Source organism: Pyrus communis, chromosome 15 (genome assembly GCF_963583255.1).
Source record: "Pyrus communis chromosome 15, drPyrComm1.1, whole genome shotgun sequence".
Classification (NCBI taxonomy): domain Eukaryota; kingdom Viridiplantae; phylum Streptophyta; class Magnoliopsida; order Rosales; family Rosaceae; genus Pyrus; species Pyrus communis.
This window is the reverse complement of record NC_084817.1, coordinates 7,068,109-7,086,191: the sequence shown is the minus strand read 5'-3', so window position 1 is coordinate 7,086,191 and position 18,083 is coordinate 7,068,109. Positions and strand designations below refer to the sequence as shown.

General features: G+C 36.4%; 1 protein-coding gene across 1 annotated transcript; it reads right to left on the bottom strand.

The window, feature by feature from the left end:
- Nucleotides 1-10,242: 10,242 nt before the first annotated feature.
- Nucleotides 10,243-11,166, bottom strand: LOC137716969 (uncharacterized). Its single transcript, XM_068456301.1, has 2 exons — nucleotides 10,831-11,166; nucleotides 10,243-10,752 (listed from the first exon to the last, which is right to left on the bottom strand). The coding sequence occupies exons 1-2, from the start codon at nucleotides 11,164-11,166 to the stop codon at nucleotides 10,243-10,245; spliced, it is 846 nt and encodes a 281-aa protein (XP_068312402.1).
- Nucleotides 11,167-18,083: the final 6,917 nt, after the last annotated feature.

Sequence of the window (18,083 nt, the reverse complement as noted above, 5' to 3'; positions counted from 1 at the left end):
ACATATGGGGAAACAAGGGATGAAGAAGCGCAGTGAGAAGGAGCGGAAGAAACTGAAAAGAATGAATGTAACTATTGTTGCCTATTTAACTGAAAGGTTGAAGACGGGTGAGGCAAGAGAGAGAGAATGGAGAAATTGTATAGATTTCTGTGTGTTGTTATTCCCCTTATACAGTGCCTTTATTTATAGTAGAGAATGAATAGAGCATTAAATTGTCCTCCAATAGATAGAATCCAATAAGGAAAGAATAACTAGTAACCAAATCTATTTGTGTCAAGTTCGGATTTACCCGGCATGGCACTAATGAATATTTTCCGGTATGGTGTTATAGCTCTCTTTGGTATGTAGGTAGATACGGAGCGGCGACATTGTTTTGTCATTTTAGTTTGATTCTGTTTAATCCTTTTCAGGAATTCACTAGGGATTTGCTAGTTTTTGTTTTCTCTTTAGGAGAGTTCTTTCATTTTAGTTTTTCGTGTTGGCATATTCAATATTTCAAATTTACCTGTGAAAAGAATGGAGATGTTTGATTTGTTGGATCTACTTAATTTACTTAGCGTTTAGGCATAATGACGATTAATTAATTGATGTGGTTAGACTCGTAGGCATTGTGCTCAATGTCTCAATATGATTCGTGAGTTTTTGTTCTCACATGATCTATGTCTAACACGGGATTAGCGATTTTATGAGCCCTGTAATCTTGTAATTTCTGAGGAGCTTGACTTTCAACGAAGTGCTTGAAGTTTGCTCATTGCTTTGCAATTGTGCATGCTTTCTTATAACTTTTTAGATATAGTTTGCAAGAATCAGTTCTGCTCTCCCAAGGTCCTCATTTTGTAGAACTGTGAGGACTAAATACATATCAGCCACAAGATTATATTAGTTTAGATCCAAAGATTTAAAATATTTGACAACTTAGTAAAGCAAAACCAACTTAAAGTCTATGAACCGTTAGAAAACTTATTTTCTTGTTTTGGTTTATTAAGTTGTCAAATATTTTAAGCTTTTGGATCTAACTAATATAATTTTATGGATGATATGCATTTGGTCATCACAAATTCTCAAAATGAGAACATAAGGAGAGCAGGACTTTTGCAAGAGCCATGTGGAACTAGATTTTTCATGAATTCAAGGCATTTATATTGTGCTTTATTGTAATCTGATTTAATTTGTCAAACCAATTTAGTTTGGTCTTCTTCCGAAAGCGAAATTTGAAAAGAAATTAAACTAAATCGAACCGGATGTTTAGTTTGTTTAGTTTTGTAAATTTTTCCTCCAGATTTTTTCCCTCTAAATTGTGGCGATTCTTGTGTGTAGAAAGCTTAGGTTGGTTGGACCCTTTTTTCTTTTTTTTGTCAAATGATAGATTTTGTTGGTTTGGTGTGTTAAGGGATGGTTGATTTAAGAATTGAGCTATAGAGCTACTTAGCACTACGGTCTAGTGATATTCCTCTTCACATGTAAGTAAGATGTCTTATATTCGATTTTCGCTAAAGTGAATTTGAACTATATTATTGTTAGCCCATTATGAGACTCTGCCCAATCCCCTCCCCTTTAGTGTAGATAATATCGTTTGTTTAAAAAAAAAAATTTTGAGCTATAGGGACGTCGTTTGATTAACTTTCGATTTTGCACTTTACTCGAAATTGCTTGTCTTTTCATGTTGTTTAAATTGGAAATATAAGATTTTTATGAGCAAAACCATCTATAACTCATAATTATTTCTCAATCGAAAAATAAAAAGGGAATTGTTATTAGCACTCCAAAAATCTCATTCTACATTCCTCACAAGTGTATTTTTCCTTCTAATTATAGAAAGTTTGGAGTGCCAAATGAGATTTTTGGAGTGCTAATAACAATTCCCAATAAAAATTGTATTTATTTTTTAAAGGACTAACAAAGCGGCAAGGATTTGTAGTTTGAGTTGTTAAAATCGTTCACCTATATGTTTACCGATATATTAGAATTGGCAAAGTCTGACAAGCTAAAGAATTTATTAAAGAATATTAGCAAGGAGCCATGAATTGTGCATGTTTTCTTAGAGGAGGAGCGGGTTATATAACTTGATCGAAAAAACATCTTATCGGCCGGAGAGATCATCGTGCATGGAAGCTGACTGATAGGCAAAACCATGCAAAATGATCAACTCAAAAGCCTAACATCCTTGGCAAAGCAATGACAATAATTCAATCAAAACTACACGCGCGAAATTAACCCTGCAGAAAAGTATATAATGGACAAGGAAGTTAAACTTTATTCATTTATACACCATGTAATAACATGACATTCACATGTTTAACCTCCTTCAGGAGGGCTTCCATGACCAACACCAGGACTGTGGCCTGGCGTTGTGGGTCGGAAGGCGTTTGCTTCTTTCACTGCAACAACTGTGTAGCTGGGTTTGGAATTAGATGGGTTTTTGGGTTTTATAAACTCGGAATTCGAATTAGACGGGTCTGCGGTGTTCATCAATCTTGCTTCAGTTAAAATGATTCCAGAAGAGAGAACCAATGCAAGAAGAAACACACATGCATACAGAAGCTTGGCTTTGGCCATGATCGCCATTGGGGTTTTAGAAAGCTGAGAGAGAGATTGAGTGTGAAAAGAGAGGAGCTACTATAGCTAGTGAGGAGAGGTGTGCGTCCAACTGAATGTGAGATAGGGTTTATATAGAACCATAGATACTAAGATAGCTAGGGAGTACTTGGCTTAATTTATATTTTCTGCCTTTTGTTTCCCTAGAAAGACTTAGGAAAGGGCTTATTTCCAAGCGGTTACTACAAATCTACAGGCGCATTTAAAAGTTTGTTGGTCTTTTTAATGCCCTCACTCCTTTTCAAGAACTCGGGAAGGAGAAAAAAATGAATTCCTGCTTTCATTGCAAGGAGAAGAAATAGTTGTTTGGTGTTCCGGAAAAGAGGCTGAAAAGCAGTCAAAATTGGCTGAAGAACATGGAACGTATAACGCATATGGGGAACGAGGAATGAAGTGTAGTGAGGAGCGGAGAATGAATTTAACCAAATTTTTAAAAGGAAAACTAACAAAAAGTCCATAAAAAACTTCATTTTTAATGAAAAGTCCTTTTTAAATGTATAGTGAATAGTACCAAGGAAATATATAAACGTGGTTTTTCGTTAAAAGTGAACAGTACCGGGAGTGTTTTGTTAAACCTCCCATTTTTAAAAGGATAATGTTAGGAAGATCAATATTTTAAATTAGGAAGATCAAATATAACAAAACAAAAGCATAATCACTATCAGACTCATGAAAATTAAATTAGGAAAAAGGAATAAGAATATCTGGCCTGTAAACCAAAGAGAGGAGCGATGTCGCTGCCCTAAAGCCGTAGACGCCTCCCTACGTGCAGGTTATGGCAGTGCCTACAACTCCAAGATACAACCCAAAGCCTCACAGGATGTCTGATCCGTTATGCATATCAACAACATACGAGATTGCCAAGTAGTGATCAATTGCTCAAGAATTATAAAGTATGAATTTAAACTGACAGAGATGTGAGAACTGAGGGAGACAAAAAAGTTTTAGCGTATTTGTTTTTTGTCTGAGGTTTCTTATTTAAAGAACTTCTCATACCCTTTTAGAGAAGGATTATAACTCTTCAAATAAAACACAACTCTTAAATATTAAAAAAAATAATAATAATAATAATAATAAGTTTTGAATCTTTAAAATAAAATATTATTAAAATAATTAAAATAACCAACACTTTCTTCTTCTAAGTTTAATTTGATGAAGATTATCACCATGATAATTAAAACATTTTCTTATATACTGAGTTCAAGTCATCTCTCTTAGTATAAATTGGTGTAGAAATTGTACTAAAAAAAATAAAATCACTTAATAAATCGAGCTCGCTAAAAAAATTATTGAAATATTTCATATAATATTTGTATTTTGTAGATGACAAAATCGTAAGGAGTCTGTAGTTTGAGTAAGAAGATTAAAGAAGACTTGGAAGTAAGGTTATTGGAAATGTGCCTTAAAGTCAATCATTGGTGGTACTTTATGGATATTTCAAATGTTAAACTAATAAGGGCATAGATTATTGTTTAAAGTTATTTCATTAAATGTTAATTATACACTTAAACAACAAGTTCAAGGAATATGTAACCAAGATAATGTAATCGAAAGAAGTTAGATTCATGAGATTTTTCTCTTTCATACATATATCCTAATTGTTCTTGATCATAAGATTGTCAATTGGGTATTGACATTCCGGATAGACCAGTACATACTCTATCTTCCCTTTCCCTTGAAGAGTGACTAATCTCTAGTTATTAGTGTGAATGACACCAAAACAAGTATGTAGGTGCTTAATAGAGAGTGAGTCCACTGAACATGATCAACCATGAGTTCTCATACTCATGTCATATAGAACTCATAGTTCAATTAATGCAAAGTAGTTCTTTGACTTAGAACATCATAGTTATATATAGGTCTTTAGTCTTGGCTATGTTAAAGGAATCTCATTTGAGGGTGTCCATGGTATAGTTGGGGTTAAGTTACTTAATCATTAGGGCATGTGAATGTACAACAAGGGATCTCTAAACTTGAAACTATTGGTGAGAATACTCCATTATATGATTAAGAATCTTTGGCCAAAGTATGAATAAAATTTAGAAAGTTGTTCCAATTCACATTCAAAGTAATCATATAAACTAGAGAATCACAATGGATGGTGACATCAATAAACTATCATCCAAATAATATGATCAAGAGTATTGATTTAGAGAAAGACCGTATTACATTGTAATTTCAAGCTGAATAGGTTCCTATTCTGATTAGCTTAGGCAGCCACGACATACTGCTAGGTGTCACTCATGGTTTATGCTAGGTGTCATTCATGGTATGTAGAAGCCCTGTTGATTAATAATCACTAAAGGAGAATTGAAAATAAGTTTCAATTCATAATCAATTAGTAAGAATTTTAATCACCCACTACCTCGCTAAAAGGAACCTAATAGATCGCATATCGTGTAAGTAATGATTTGAAGAATATTACAAAGTTAAGGAAGGAAAATTAAATAATTTAATTGGTTATAGCTATGATTAATTAATATGTTAATTCTTTTAAAAAATAAGTTCGTTTTATACATGTAGTTAGTTTTGGATTACTTAAGTTGTATGACAACTTAAATTAAAGAGGGCCCAAATGGCCCAATCACGAACCGGCATAAGGAAATAAAACAAGGCCTATCTTTTAGCCACTTAATTGTAATTTTTATATTAAGGGCTTTATAGCCCAAAGGCTCATTAGGGTTTCGAAAGATAAAATAGAGCTTTATCTCTCTCTCTCTCTCTCTCTCTCTCTCTCTCTCTCTCTCTCTATCTTTTCTCTCTAGGATGCCGACCCTCTAGGAGACGAATTACAAGCATTCTTCATCTCCTAAGCCACTCATCTTCTTCTTTAATCATCATTGGTGTCGAAACTTAGAGACCTCCAACTTCAGTGGCTTTTGGAGAATCATTCAAGAATCCAAATCCAAGAATGCAAGGAGGCAATGTGATGGAGACGAAGTTCAACTAAAGGAGAGAAATGAAAACCCTCTCATGGGTGATTAGCCATGCTTATGCAAAGAGGAACTTTAAAGGTATAAAGAAATCTCAACTCTTTCTCTTTGAATTAGAGTTGACTCTTGGTTCACAACTACTTGACTTTGAATTTAATGGGTAAAATTTAGTTTTTGAGTGCATATGCTTTAGCTTCCGTCATTTAATTTTTAAAAGATATATGAGTTTATGCATATGTTTCCTTTAAAGGCCCACACGAGCCTCAGCCTCTTTTTCGAACCCTCATTAAAGAGAAAGCCTAGATCAGCACCTCACCTCAGTTGCATGCCCTTGGGCTTGAGGCCATTGACAGCTTCTCCCTCCCTCATCACACTTTCTCCACTACTATTCCCATCATCTTGACCTTTTTCTCCTAGCCCATCCGCCTCCTTCCCCTCTCAATTGCTCCATTTCCCATTACCTTTTTCTCGTTCTCCCTCATAGGTGTTGTTACTCAACACCTCTTCTCCCCCTTCATTTTGTTGGCAACCAATTTTCATAGCTTCGATGGAGGCCTCTCTTCCAAACTGGGTTTTTCTCTCATACAAAGGAAAATTTCCTTAATTTAGGGCTAAATTCATGTATTTATGTTGGATATGTGGTTGTTCGTTGGATCACTTGAATCCACCTCCTACAACTTATTTCCATCATGGATTTGTGGTAGTTGAGAATCTCACTAGAAGCTATATGGTTGTAGGTGGTCTTGGCTAGGTATCTAATCCTTCGTTGTGGAGACGAGCCATGATGGATTCCTTCTCGAATTAGTGTAGATTTTGTTTGTTTTGTTTGTCTCACTTAGTGAGTGATGTGATCTTGACTGTTAGCGATGACTTATGTAGTTTCCTTTGTGCCGACGACGTTATAGAAGATTTGGTATAGGTTTGTTATGTCTATCACCATTGCAGCAAATTTGTACTAGTGATCTTGTGTTTGTGGTAGTTGTATAAGGGTTTGATCATTTTATTTGTATGTGCAAATTACCTCAAGATCAATATACTGGTCACTAGAGAAGTGTACCTAGGTGGCATCCATTGTAATGATTCTTAGTTCATAATGAAATCGCGATCGCTTCTTGTAAAAAAACGAATAAGAGGATTTACATCTGAATTCTCTCTGGATGTGATCTATTCAACTCCCTCCTCTCAATACCACTTTGTATGTAACAAAGTAAACATAGAGTTGACAAAGTAGGATGAGTCTAATTGAAAGATTTCATCCTATTGTTGTTAGGTAACTATAAACGTGTTATGTGGAATGAAAAGGTCAAATGGAAGAATGGCAAAACGACATCAGAGGCCTCTTCGCCAAATTCTAACCTATAACTCCGCCAATTCTAACTTAACATATATAGGTAATAAACAATTTCTAATTCGAATGTTTTTCTTCGGGATAATTTTCAAATAAATATTAAGAAATGGAATGATTACGGTTATGAAATTTAAGGTAAATTATGGTTAAATATCAAGTCGGATAATGGCTTTGAGGAAAAGTACCAGGACATCCCATATTTGGCAAATTCATGACATCACTTTTTTTTACAAAGCTTATGACACACATTTTTGTAGGGCCAGCCCACTTTATAATGTATTTTAATGATTGGGTAAATTACATTTTCATACCTTAGGTTTGGGGCCTATTTCAATTCCTTGCAACATCTTCAAAACATTTCACTTTCATACCTTAAGTACTATTTTATTTCAAAATAATATATCCGTTACATTTTCCATCCATGAATCCGTTAAATGTTGACGTGACTGCCACATATATGCCACGTGGCTGCCAAATGTGTGCCACGTGGCAAAAAAAATTTTAATTTTTTTTTTAAATCTGACTTTTCTCAAAAAAAATCAAACCCGTCCCATCTCCCCACACCCCGACATCCCTAAACCTGCAACAAGAACAAGAAGGAAGAAGGAAAAAAAAAAAACCTAGGAAACACAGATCCCATCCCATCACCCACCCCCAGCTGAAACCCTATTTGAATCTTCATCCAGGAAAGAACAAAAAAAAAAAAAAAAAAACTTACAAAACCCAGAACCACCCCCTCCCCCCTCCCCCCCCCCCCCCCCCCCCCCCCCCGCGTCGAAGCCCCATCCCATCCCATCTGCAACCTAGAAAAGAAGGGGAACAAAAAATAAAAAATAAAACCCATCCCATCTGCAACCCAGAAAAGAAGGGGAACCAGGAAAAAGAAGGAAAAAAAAAACAAAAAAAACCCATATCCTTTTCCCTGCAATCTAGATCCCGTCTTCCTAATGAGTGTGAATTTAAGGAGAGGAGTGGGGTGTGTAGAGGAGATGTGAGGGTGGGTGCGAGGGTGGGACGAGCCCACTTGGCGATATTTCGGGGAGCACTGGGTCTGGGTTTTTTGGGGGGAAGGGTTCGGATCTAGGTATGTTTGGAGGGGGGAGTTTTCTAGGTTTGGTTGCAGGTTTTTTTTTGGGTGGGTGCGAGGGTGGGACGAGCCCACTTGGCGATGCGTCGGGGAGCACTGGGTTGGGTTTTTGGGGGGGAGGGGGGAGTTTTCTAGGTTTGGTTGCAGGTTTATTTTGGGGTGGGGGGGGGGGGAGGGAAGGTTTCTGGGTTTGTTGGGGGGGGGGGGGGGGTATGTGGGTTTGTATGCGGGGGCGGGGGTGTGGGGATCATTGCTTCTCTTTCTTTCTTTTCTTTTCTTTTTTTTTTTAATCAGGTTTTTTTTTTCTCTAGGTTTTAAAAAAAATAAAAAATTATTCTTTTTGCCACGTGGCACACATTTGGCAGCCACGTGATACAAATGTGGCAGCCACGTTAGCACTTAACGGATCAATGGATGGAAAATGTAACGGATGTATTATTTTGAAATAAAATAGTACTTAAGGTATGAAATTGAAATATTTTGAAGATGTTGTAAGGGATTGAAATAGACCACAAACTTGGGGTGGTAAAGTGTAATTTACCCTTAATGATTTGAACCATCTATCTTTTAGAACATCATTCATAGATCACCCTTACCAAAAAATTCGACAAATTCAATATCATTAAGACATTATTCTGTAGTGAAAAAAAAGACAAATACGGTTCTACAGAGAAATATTCATATTTATTTGATTTTGGGTAAATATGATCTTTGGGAGAAGACCTAAAAAATAAACGGTTTGAATCATTAAAGTACATTATGATTATGATTGAGCATCGCAAAAAGGTGTATCAAAAGTTCTGTAATAAAAAGTGGTGGATGGATCCGTCACCTTTGTTAAAAACTATTGATATCTTCAAGTCACTGATGATAGGGACATCAAAACAATAGCATTAAATGTTTTTTTTTTATCAATTATATTTTTTTTAAATGATGAATAACTTCAAGTGACAATCAACAATGACATCAAAATAGTAGTATAAAACGTAAATTTTTCTCCTCAATCATTATTTTTGTGAGAGTATTGACTTTTAGAGATTGTTAAAAATAATTCAATTTATGTTAATTTTCTAAAAGTCACTCTGGTGCGGTCTCAACAAATTAGCCGGTGCATGTAAATTGAAGGCTCTAATACAAAGGTGTTTTCTTGTTCATTGAGGTACCGTTTGGTACACAGACGGGACAGGACGGGATGGAACGGATGTTCTGTGTTATGTTTGGTACGTGTAGGACAGAACAGAACGGTTGTTTTGTCATGCGTTTGGTAGCGCATGGACGAAACAGAACCAAAAGATTAAAATGACTAAAATACCCATGTTTCGTTTGTTGTTTGGCACAATTTTATGCGTGGAACGGGACAAGACTTTTTTTTTTATTTTTTTTATTTTTATTTTTTAAGTTGTTCAAATTTGAACACTATTATCCATTATTTGTTTATCTTGGTCCAAATTTTAATATGTATATGTTGTGTTCCACATGCAAACCCTTTTCAAATTTGTAATTTTTAATCTCCTAATTTTCTACAGCTCCATTCGAATTTTCAGCAAAAACTCATCAAATTTTATTATGCAAATTGCAAAATCCACACCCCAATTCAATTTTTAGTCCCTAATTTTGGTCCTTTCCACTGTGGGTTGTTGTTGTTCTGGGAGTTCATGTTTTGCAAACATTAGAATTGGCCTTGTTTCGAAGGACAGCCCTCTAAATATTCCCTATTGCATTGCGTGGCAAACCACACAAGAGCACAAAAGAAATGTTCAAGACCAGGTTTCATGTTGTTCTGTAAACTTTACGTTGTATTTGTTGTTTCGTGTGGTTTGGTTGGTTGTGGTTGATTGTTGGTGTTTTTAATTTATTTGGTTTTGGGTTCAGTTGCTCAATACTCAAGTTACGACTACACAGTACATGGATCACCAAAAGGCTTATGATATGGTGAGTATATGTCTTCTATGATTTGTTGATGAAGTCAGACTTCCTCAAGCCAGTGAATATCGGAAGTAATGAGATCGTTAGCATGAATGAGATGGCTGAGATGGTTTTGTTCATGGTTTTGAAAAATATATAAGTTTAATGATCATGCATGTCGTAAACGTTTTAGGGTTTAAACATTCAGAACTTAAACAAAGAAAATGAAATATGCAGAACATAAACATGAAATATCCGAAATCAAACATTCATCTTGACTTAAAAAAAATAATGTCTTGCTAAAGTAATAATGAAAACACTAGAAGTTGATAAAGTTCATCATACTAAAACCATAATACTTAAACCCCAAATGCTCAAAGGCTCTCCATAAACACTTTAATGAAATCTGGCTTCTGTGACTCATCCAAAGTAGACCAAATACCCATCAGATAGGTATCTTTCACCAACTTCATTGAAATTCTTAGCACCTGATCGTATGGGAGACCCATGGCCTGAAGCTCAGAGGGTAGTCTAGCTTTCACTTCTCTGAAAGTAAAACTTTCACCTAATTTCTTCATTCCAGCAACAGCTTTATTCCAACCTTCACTGATAACAGATACAATATTTGCATCACCATCATTCCTACTCATTTTCCTCTTTCTAACAAGTTGAGATGCACTAGATGTAGCAACATAAGGAGATGGGGTAGGTGAAGGAGGCATCTCGGAAGTCTCACAAGTTTCACTTTCCAAACCTATAATTTTGATTACATTTGCTGCTGATTCAGCCATACTACCCGTGGCTCGGTCTCTCCCAAACATCGTACATAGCCATGGATACAATGGGAATAGCTTATTTGGTTTGCAAGATGCATTGGGATGTTTCTACAATAAGAACCCAAAGAAATCAAGGTTTAGACTTTCAAAGCAACTAATTGATAAAGAATAAGAAACAAAATTTACCTTTACCCACTCATGTAGTGTTTCGTAACTATTCACAACAAAACATTTTTTCTCATCATCCCAACCAAATCCAGATGTATTCATCATGTCATATGCAGATGAATACTTTTCTTTCAGATACTTCAATTTATTTTGTATATGCTTCGGCTCTATATCAATGTCAGGAATCTGTTCCCTCATCTTGGAGGCAACCATTACAAAAGTACCAGCCTTAAAACTGCCGGTCTCACACCTAACACCATCATCAACCATCTCCTTAAGGATGGTAAGTTGTACATCTTTCTCATGATCAATCCAATAACGTGAGGTGGCCATATAATCTATCAAAGAAGCCATGTATTACATAAGTAACACAAATAAACATATTAGAGAACTCCCAATTACATAAGTAACACAAATAAACATATATTACATAAGTAACATAAATAAGCATATCAAAGAAGCCATAACATCCAGATAACTCCCAATTACCACATTACAATAACAAACATCTCAATAGTCTTGATGTTACGAATTTTCAACCCAATTACAACAACTACATTGAGTCCACATCTCATTAAAAGACAATTACAACAACTACCATGTCAACCAATTTTCAAGCCCTCATTCCTCTCCACTCATCATATATTTCTCTTGCAAGATCATCCCTCCATTGAGTCCATATCTGGCTTGACTCAACGGTTTCAATGACACACCCCGACCCAGAATGTCTGCTAGGACCCCGAATCGAGCCGTGCTGGCCGACACCTGGAAGGTGACGAAGCCATGAGTGTAATAATGTAATAAATGTGAATAAATTAAAATGTAAAAGTGGTTAAGTACACGAGTGTGCGGTGAGCGGGTTTGGACCCATTTCACGCGTGATACAGAGTATAAGTATAGTACAGTAAGGTAAGATAATTATTATACCATCATAAGAAGACATCTGTACTGAAAAGTGCCACGAATCCTCATCGATACGGAACTCTGCTGTTAGAACCTAGAGGGGTACAAAAATAGAAAATGCGAGTGGGTGAAACAAAACTTTTCAAACCAATTTCAATTACCAAAGACAGTAGCCTCTCGTCGTAACACCTGTATAATTTCCCAGAAAATAGAATACATATCTATCTCAATCCTATACATGGCATAACAAAGTCCATATGAATATTATGCCATAGATCTCAATAAACATATATATCTCAGCGACATTTTAGCCGGAGTCACCTCACGTGACTTGTACAGCTAAATCAATATCTCATCAATCAATGCTAGCATATAAGTTAGAATCACCTATGATGGCCTATACGACTTATCCATATTTCATCACATATCTCATCAATCATTGCTAGCATATAAGTCGGAGTCACCTATAGGGACCTGTACGACTTATTCATATCTCCTCACATATCTCATCAATCATTGCTAACACATATAAGTCGGAGTCACCTATAGTGACTTGTACGACTTATCCATATCTTATCAATCATTGCTAGCACATATAAGTCAGAGTCACCTATAGTAACCTATATAACTTATCCATATCTCATCACATATCTCATCAACCATTGCAAACACATATAGCTCATCAATCAATTCCTGCGCACGAGTCGGAACCACCTAAAGTGGTCTGTACGACAGGCTGAGTGTAAATAAATACGCTCAAGTGCTACGATCACGTGAAGGTTGTGCGAAGTATCGCAAGTCACCTATGAGTCGGAACCACCTAATGTGGTATATACAACAAGCTGGTACCTATCTTGGATCCAAGGTGAGCGTGTGGTGTGGGAGGTGAACGATCACATGAAAGCTAGGTCCTAGCCATGAGCGGGAGCACAAACACCGTGGTGCAGGTTTATGACCTTTAACATATCTCAATACAATCGTATTCACTACCATCATTATCATCAAAGTATACTTACCTGAATCTTACCTGAGCGTCCGCAGCGTCATTTGGCACTTCAAAGCATTCACAATAATTAGATTCAGGTAATATACGTATGAATATGCCATGATACAATCTAAACCTAAACATTTCATAGTGCTTCCAAATATATATAATATAACATAGCGTGAAATGCTTAATATGTACGCCCCACTTCTAAACTACTTAGTTTTGGGAATAATTATCGGTGATAAGCTCAACTAGACACTAGTTTAATTAACTATCATTACTTACGTTTCCTTACTTCAATTTCTCGATTCTTCATACATTGATTTATAACCAACATTTCACCACCAAAACATAAGGTTAAATCTCACATTTTTCACCAATCTCCCTCACATTGCTCAATTCCCCAACAAGGCTATTGTCCCAATTATTTAGTCTCATTTATTATATGGCTGCATCCAACATCTCGTCCTACGTACCCTAAATAGGGATCAAGCCATTCGTAGTTCACATTGATTATTTGCATGCGACATGAATAAATCAATTTAGAAATGTTTGCGCAACTATCAATTATATATATATATATATATATATATGATAAGAAGGAAAAGATCCACTCACCTGGAGTCCACACTATGATTCACTAGCACGCACATCGAAGCGTCCCAAACGATTAGCGCCTATAACAATTATCGAATCACATCTCAGAACTCTTATCAATAGAATACATAATTCACATAAGGCACACCCTCAAGGATATTCTAAAATAGTTTGAGACTCATTGACCACAAGTCAACCGTCGATCAAAGATCGACGGTAGGGTCCACAACCTGGTATAACTCGATCAGGAACATCCGCATGTCAAATTTCCAATCTGTAACTTCCAAAGATCCACATTATGTTTTTAGAATAACATACTAAAATTTCATTTCGATCCAACGATCAGATCTCCGCCAATTTCCAAAACTGATTAGTGGTTAACGTTTTATTTTATTAACTTACAAATCCAATTCAGAAAGATCCGTATGTCAGATTCCCAATCGGTAAGTTCCTAAAATCTTCAAATATTACATACTACAATATAACAAAGATTGGTGACGACCCAACGATCGGATCGTCGATTCACATAAATACCTAATAACATATTGTAGAGAATTTAGGTTCCAAAGATCAACCTACGTCATTCAAATATCAAAACTGAATTCAAGACATTTAATATAGCCTAAAAATAGCATTGGCGGTCCACTGACCACGCACCGCCGCCAGTGGCGGTCGGCCGCCCCGACTAGCCGGAAAATTCAACTATTTCCACAAATTACCAAAATTTACAGGAATGAAGATCTCAAAGAGAGGAACAACTTTCATACCTGCCATGAAGTCCAAAAGTGGACGGAAGATAGTTAATTTTTCCCACAAAGCCAGTGGGTGCCTAAAGCTTCCCGACGTCGATTCGTCGTCTACGGTGGTCCAACGGGGTCAAGGTTGGCTGGGATTTTCTCCTGGGATGATGGGCTACAAAGCCCAAGTGGTGGCATCTGCCATTGCTTTACCGATTCGCCAGAAAATTGAAAAGAGTGGCCGGAGCACTGTTGATTTTCGTCGACTTTCGTGGCCTCCAACCACCATATACCATGGTTAATCAACTTTCGTGGCCTCCAACCGCCATATACCATGGTTAATCAAGGTAGTTCTTGGGTTAGTTTTGTAGAGGGGAATGAGAGCTTCAAGTTGGAGGTGGTGGCGTCAAAAAACTCCACCGGAGTTGGCCGGAATCGGCCTTGGAAAATGGGTGGTCACACATGGTTGGGCACGGTTGCATGGGAAGCTTACCACACATGGTTGGGCACGGTTGCATGGGAAGCTTTCCCTTTTTTCTTTCTTTTTCTTTTCTGATTGGCTCTCACCCTCTCCCTCTAATTCCAATTGGTTCCTTGACCTTATACTTGATTGGTCCTTCTTATTTGTGCCTAAAATCTGATTGGGCACATTCCCACAAGGTGGGAATTCAAATAATTTATAATTAAACTTTAAATAACCATTTTCAAACGTCTATAACTATACCGTTATAATCCGGACTCGCAAACGGCTTTCGCCTATACGTTCACACCAACAAGTACTACGAGGATATGTTAAAAGAATAAGTCATACGTCCTCTAGACGATGGTCAACGGAAGTCAAAATCTTTGCCTCTAGGGCATTTTCGTAAATTCACACTTTTAAAATAAAATAAAAACGTAAAATTTGGAACAGGTTGTCATAAATACTTATGGTAAATCTTCCCGTATAGGTAATTCATCAAATGCAAGCCTTGCATTTTCCTCCGGATCAACCGCCATATATATTCTGACAAAATTATGAAGTAAACTACATGCGGTGATTATTCGTCCCTGAATCTTGATTGGATAGTGGGAAGGACTTCATAAGATAGCCCAACGTCGTTTGAGGAGGCCAAAACATCTCTTAATGACACTCCTAGAACGTGAGTGTTTCATATTAAAATATTGTTCATGATTCCTAGGTGCACGTGAATAGTCTTCCCACTCTTGCAAATGGTATCTAGTGCCTATATACGGTGCTAGAAAACCCTCACCATTCGTATATCCGGAATCAACCAAATAGTATGTACCTATATTAGTTGATAATAAATTTTAGTTGTTGGCCAACAAAGGTAAGGAAAAATACTAGGTACTTGTCTATCTTTCCAGTTTGGACCTTGAGGCCATTAGCTCTAGTAACAGCGTCACCAAGAACTCTTGAATCAATAGCTGATCCCTTCCAACCGGATAACACATATACGAATTTGAGGTCGGGTGTGCATACGTCTAACACATTAGTTGCTATATGACCCTTCCTTGTTCTATATTTTGCTCTATCTACATCAGGCATAGTGACCCTTATGTATGTTCCATCTAGCACTCGTAAGCAACCGTAGACAAAAGAAAAACTTATATTAATTAGCAACTACAAATAATTATGTTATTAATGATTTTACTACGATGATTACCTTAAAGCATTTCCATATTGATTCCGTGCAATCCTCTAGGATAGGGGTTGGTTTTGCAAACAACACATCTTGCAAACTGAGTAATGCATGCAATACTCTGTGGACATACCGACTAATAGTTTCAACAGACCTAATGAATCTAACTTGCATTGACCTATTTTTATTGTTGTGGGCTAATATGTTAACAAAAATAGCTACTTGCTTCTCTATTGTAACATGATCATCATCTACCAATCCACCACGAGTTTGTAGTAAATCACACAAAATTGCAAATGCATTCCTATCCATTCGTAGCTCCAACAAACAGTTAGTATCACTCAATCGTGTGATACGATTTATTTCCTCTCTCCTAACATGAAGTTTAACAAATGTCCTCTACTCTAAACTAGCTATCTCCCGTTGTCTCCTTTGTTGTTGTGTATACCTCAACAATTGTGCATTCATAGTAAAGACTTGTGCCATTATAATCCAAACGTTCAAAAGAACAATGAATTAAGTCTCATATTCATCCATACCTTCACATGCAAAAAAAAACAACAACACATGAATGAGTGGACCATCAACATACGCTAAATTCATTTTAGATACTTGGACTTGGTAAATTAATGATACTTGGACTTGGTAAAATTAATGATAAGAGTTTTACTCCAAATTTATTTTGTTTTTTGGTTGAATTGAAACAGAAACTCAAGTGCAAATACTTTATTTTGGAATTGTGAACGAATCTTCTCTTTACATCAAACCCCAAACCAACCCCCAAAATTATTTCCACATGTGTATATTACATGGATATATACGTGGGATTCCATCTGATTCATGCAGCTGGGATTTCTATTCCATGGAATGTTAAAATGCCGAACCTAGATCAACAACAAAAATCTCTGTTTCCTATCTTAACATATATGGAGAAAACTTCTTGTGGACAGATAAAACTTGGTTTCAGTGGCACTAAAAATTCACCATGCATAAAAGTGAATATGAATTTTATAGCCATAAAGGGTATCTATAACAAATAAAAAATACCCATCTATGGAAAGGAAGAAAATAGAAGGGAGGGAGGGAAAAATAGTTCAGGACAAATGAATGGTAAGCAACATATCCACAAGAGGATAATTTTCAAAGAGAACCTCATACCAAATAACCAACAAAACAAAATAACAGATGCAAAAGTTCACCTTGGTGCTGCTACCACTTTAGAGCCTGACCAATTAAAGTTGTCAATCTTGATGGTGGCACCACAGTAACTTCCGCAGCAAGTGCTGAGAAATTCAAAAGAAAATAGAACTTGTCAAAGACAACGGAAATTTCAAAAGAATAAAATTCAATAACAACAAAAATTTCAGAAAACTTATTTTACTGCAGAAAAACTATTATAAGTGGCTTACTATAGCTATTGATTTCCCGGTCCTTGTGATTTCGTTTTGGTCCAATATTATGTATTTGGAAACTAGCACTACTACAAAAGGGCTTTATAGTGTCAGTAGGTGGTGTCGGTTTAATATAATATAGTGGCGGACAAGACAGTTGCGACACTAACTGAACATGACATCGGATTCATTGTCGCTTATAAATGTCATAAAATGTCTACGTCACTTTTAAACCGACGTAAACATGTAATGTCGCTTATAACCGACATATATTTTAATAACTTTTAAATACTGGCGTCGCTTTTAAGTGACATAAATTTTGGGTGTCGCTTTTAAGTGACATAAAGTATTGTTAAAGCCATCGTCGGTTCTGAATGACATAGATTTTAGTTTCTTTTAATATTTTGAAACCCGATGTCGTTTTGTTATCTACCAAATTCATATATACTTAAGTTAAAATTTTTTTAAAAGGTGGGTCACTAAACTTTTGCAAAATTTCAAATATTTTGAAATTTGAAATTTTCACACCACTCCGGTAGACTCCTGCACAAAGTGGCTCATTCTTCACAACCACAACAGCAGCAGCAGCAATCGCCGTTTCAAATTCAACAGAGCCCAGACCATGCTCCTGCCCGTCACGACGGAGGTCGTCGATCCCGAGTTTCAGAATTTGCGCTGGGCCGCCTAGTTGAGGCAGAGGACTGTCATTGGGAGCGCTGGTCTTCCACGAAGGGTGCCTCTAGTATAAGAATCCAATGGAAAGGAAAAGGTGTTGTTTCATCTAGAATTCAGTGGTTCAGAATGGTAGAACTAATTATTGTGGTCTTCATCCTTTTTTATTTTTGTAGATTGCCCCCTTTGATCCTACCATGAAGAAGAAAAAGAAGGTTGTTATTCAGGATGCTACTGATGATTCTGTGGAAAAGTTGGCTGAGAAAGCCGAAAGCTTGACAGGTGGTTCAATTGAACAACCATTTTTTATTTGTGCTGTATTATTTTACAAGTACATTTG

Bases quoted from the DNA above. Each gene is read 5' to 3' on its own strand.
- LOC137716969 (XM_068456301.1), bottom strand. From the start codon at position 11,166: ATGGCTTCTTTGATAGATTATATGGCCACCTCACGTTATTGGATTGAT. The intron at 10,753-10,830 runs GTAAATTTTGTT...TTCTTATTGTAG, and splicing joins CACTACATGAGTGGGTAAAG to AAACATCCCAATGCATCTTG.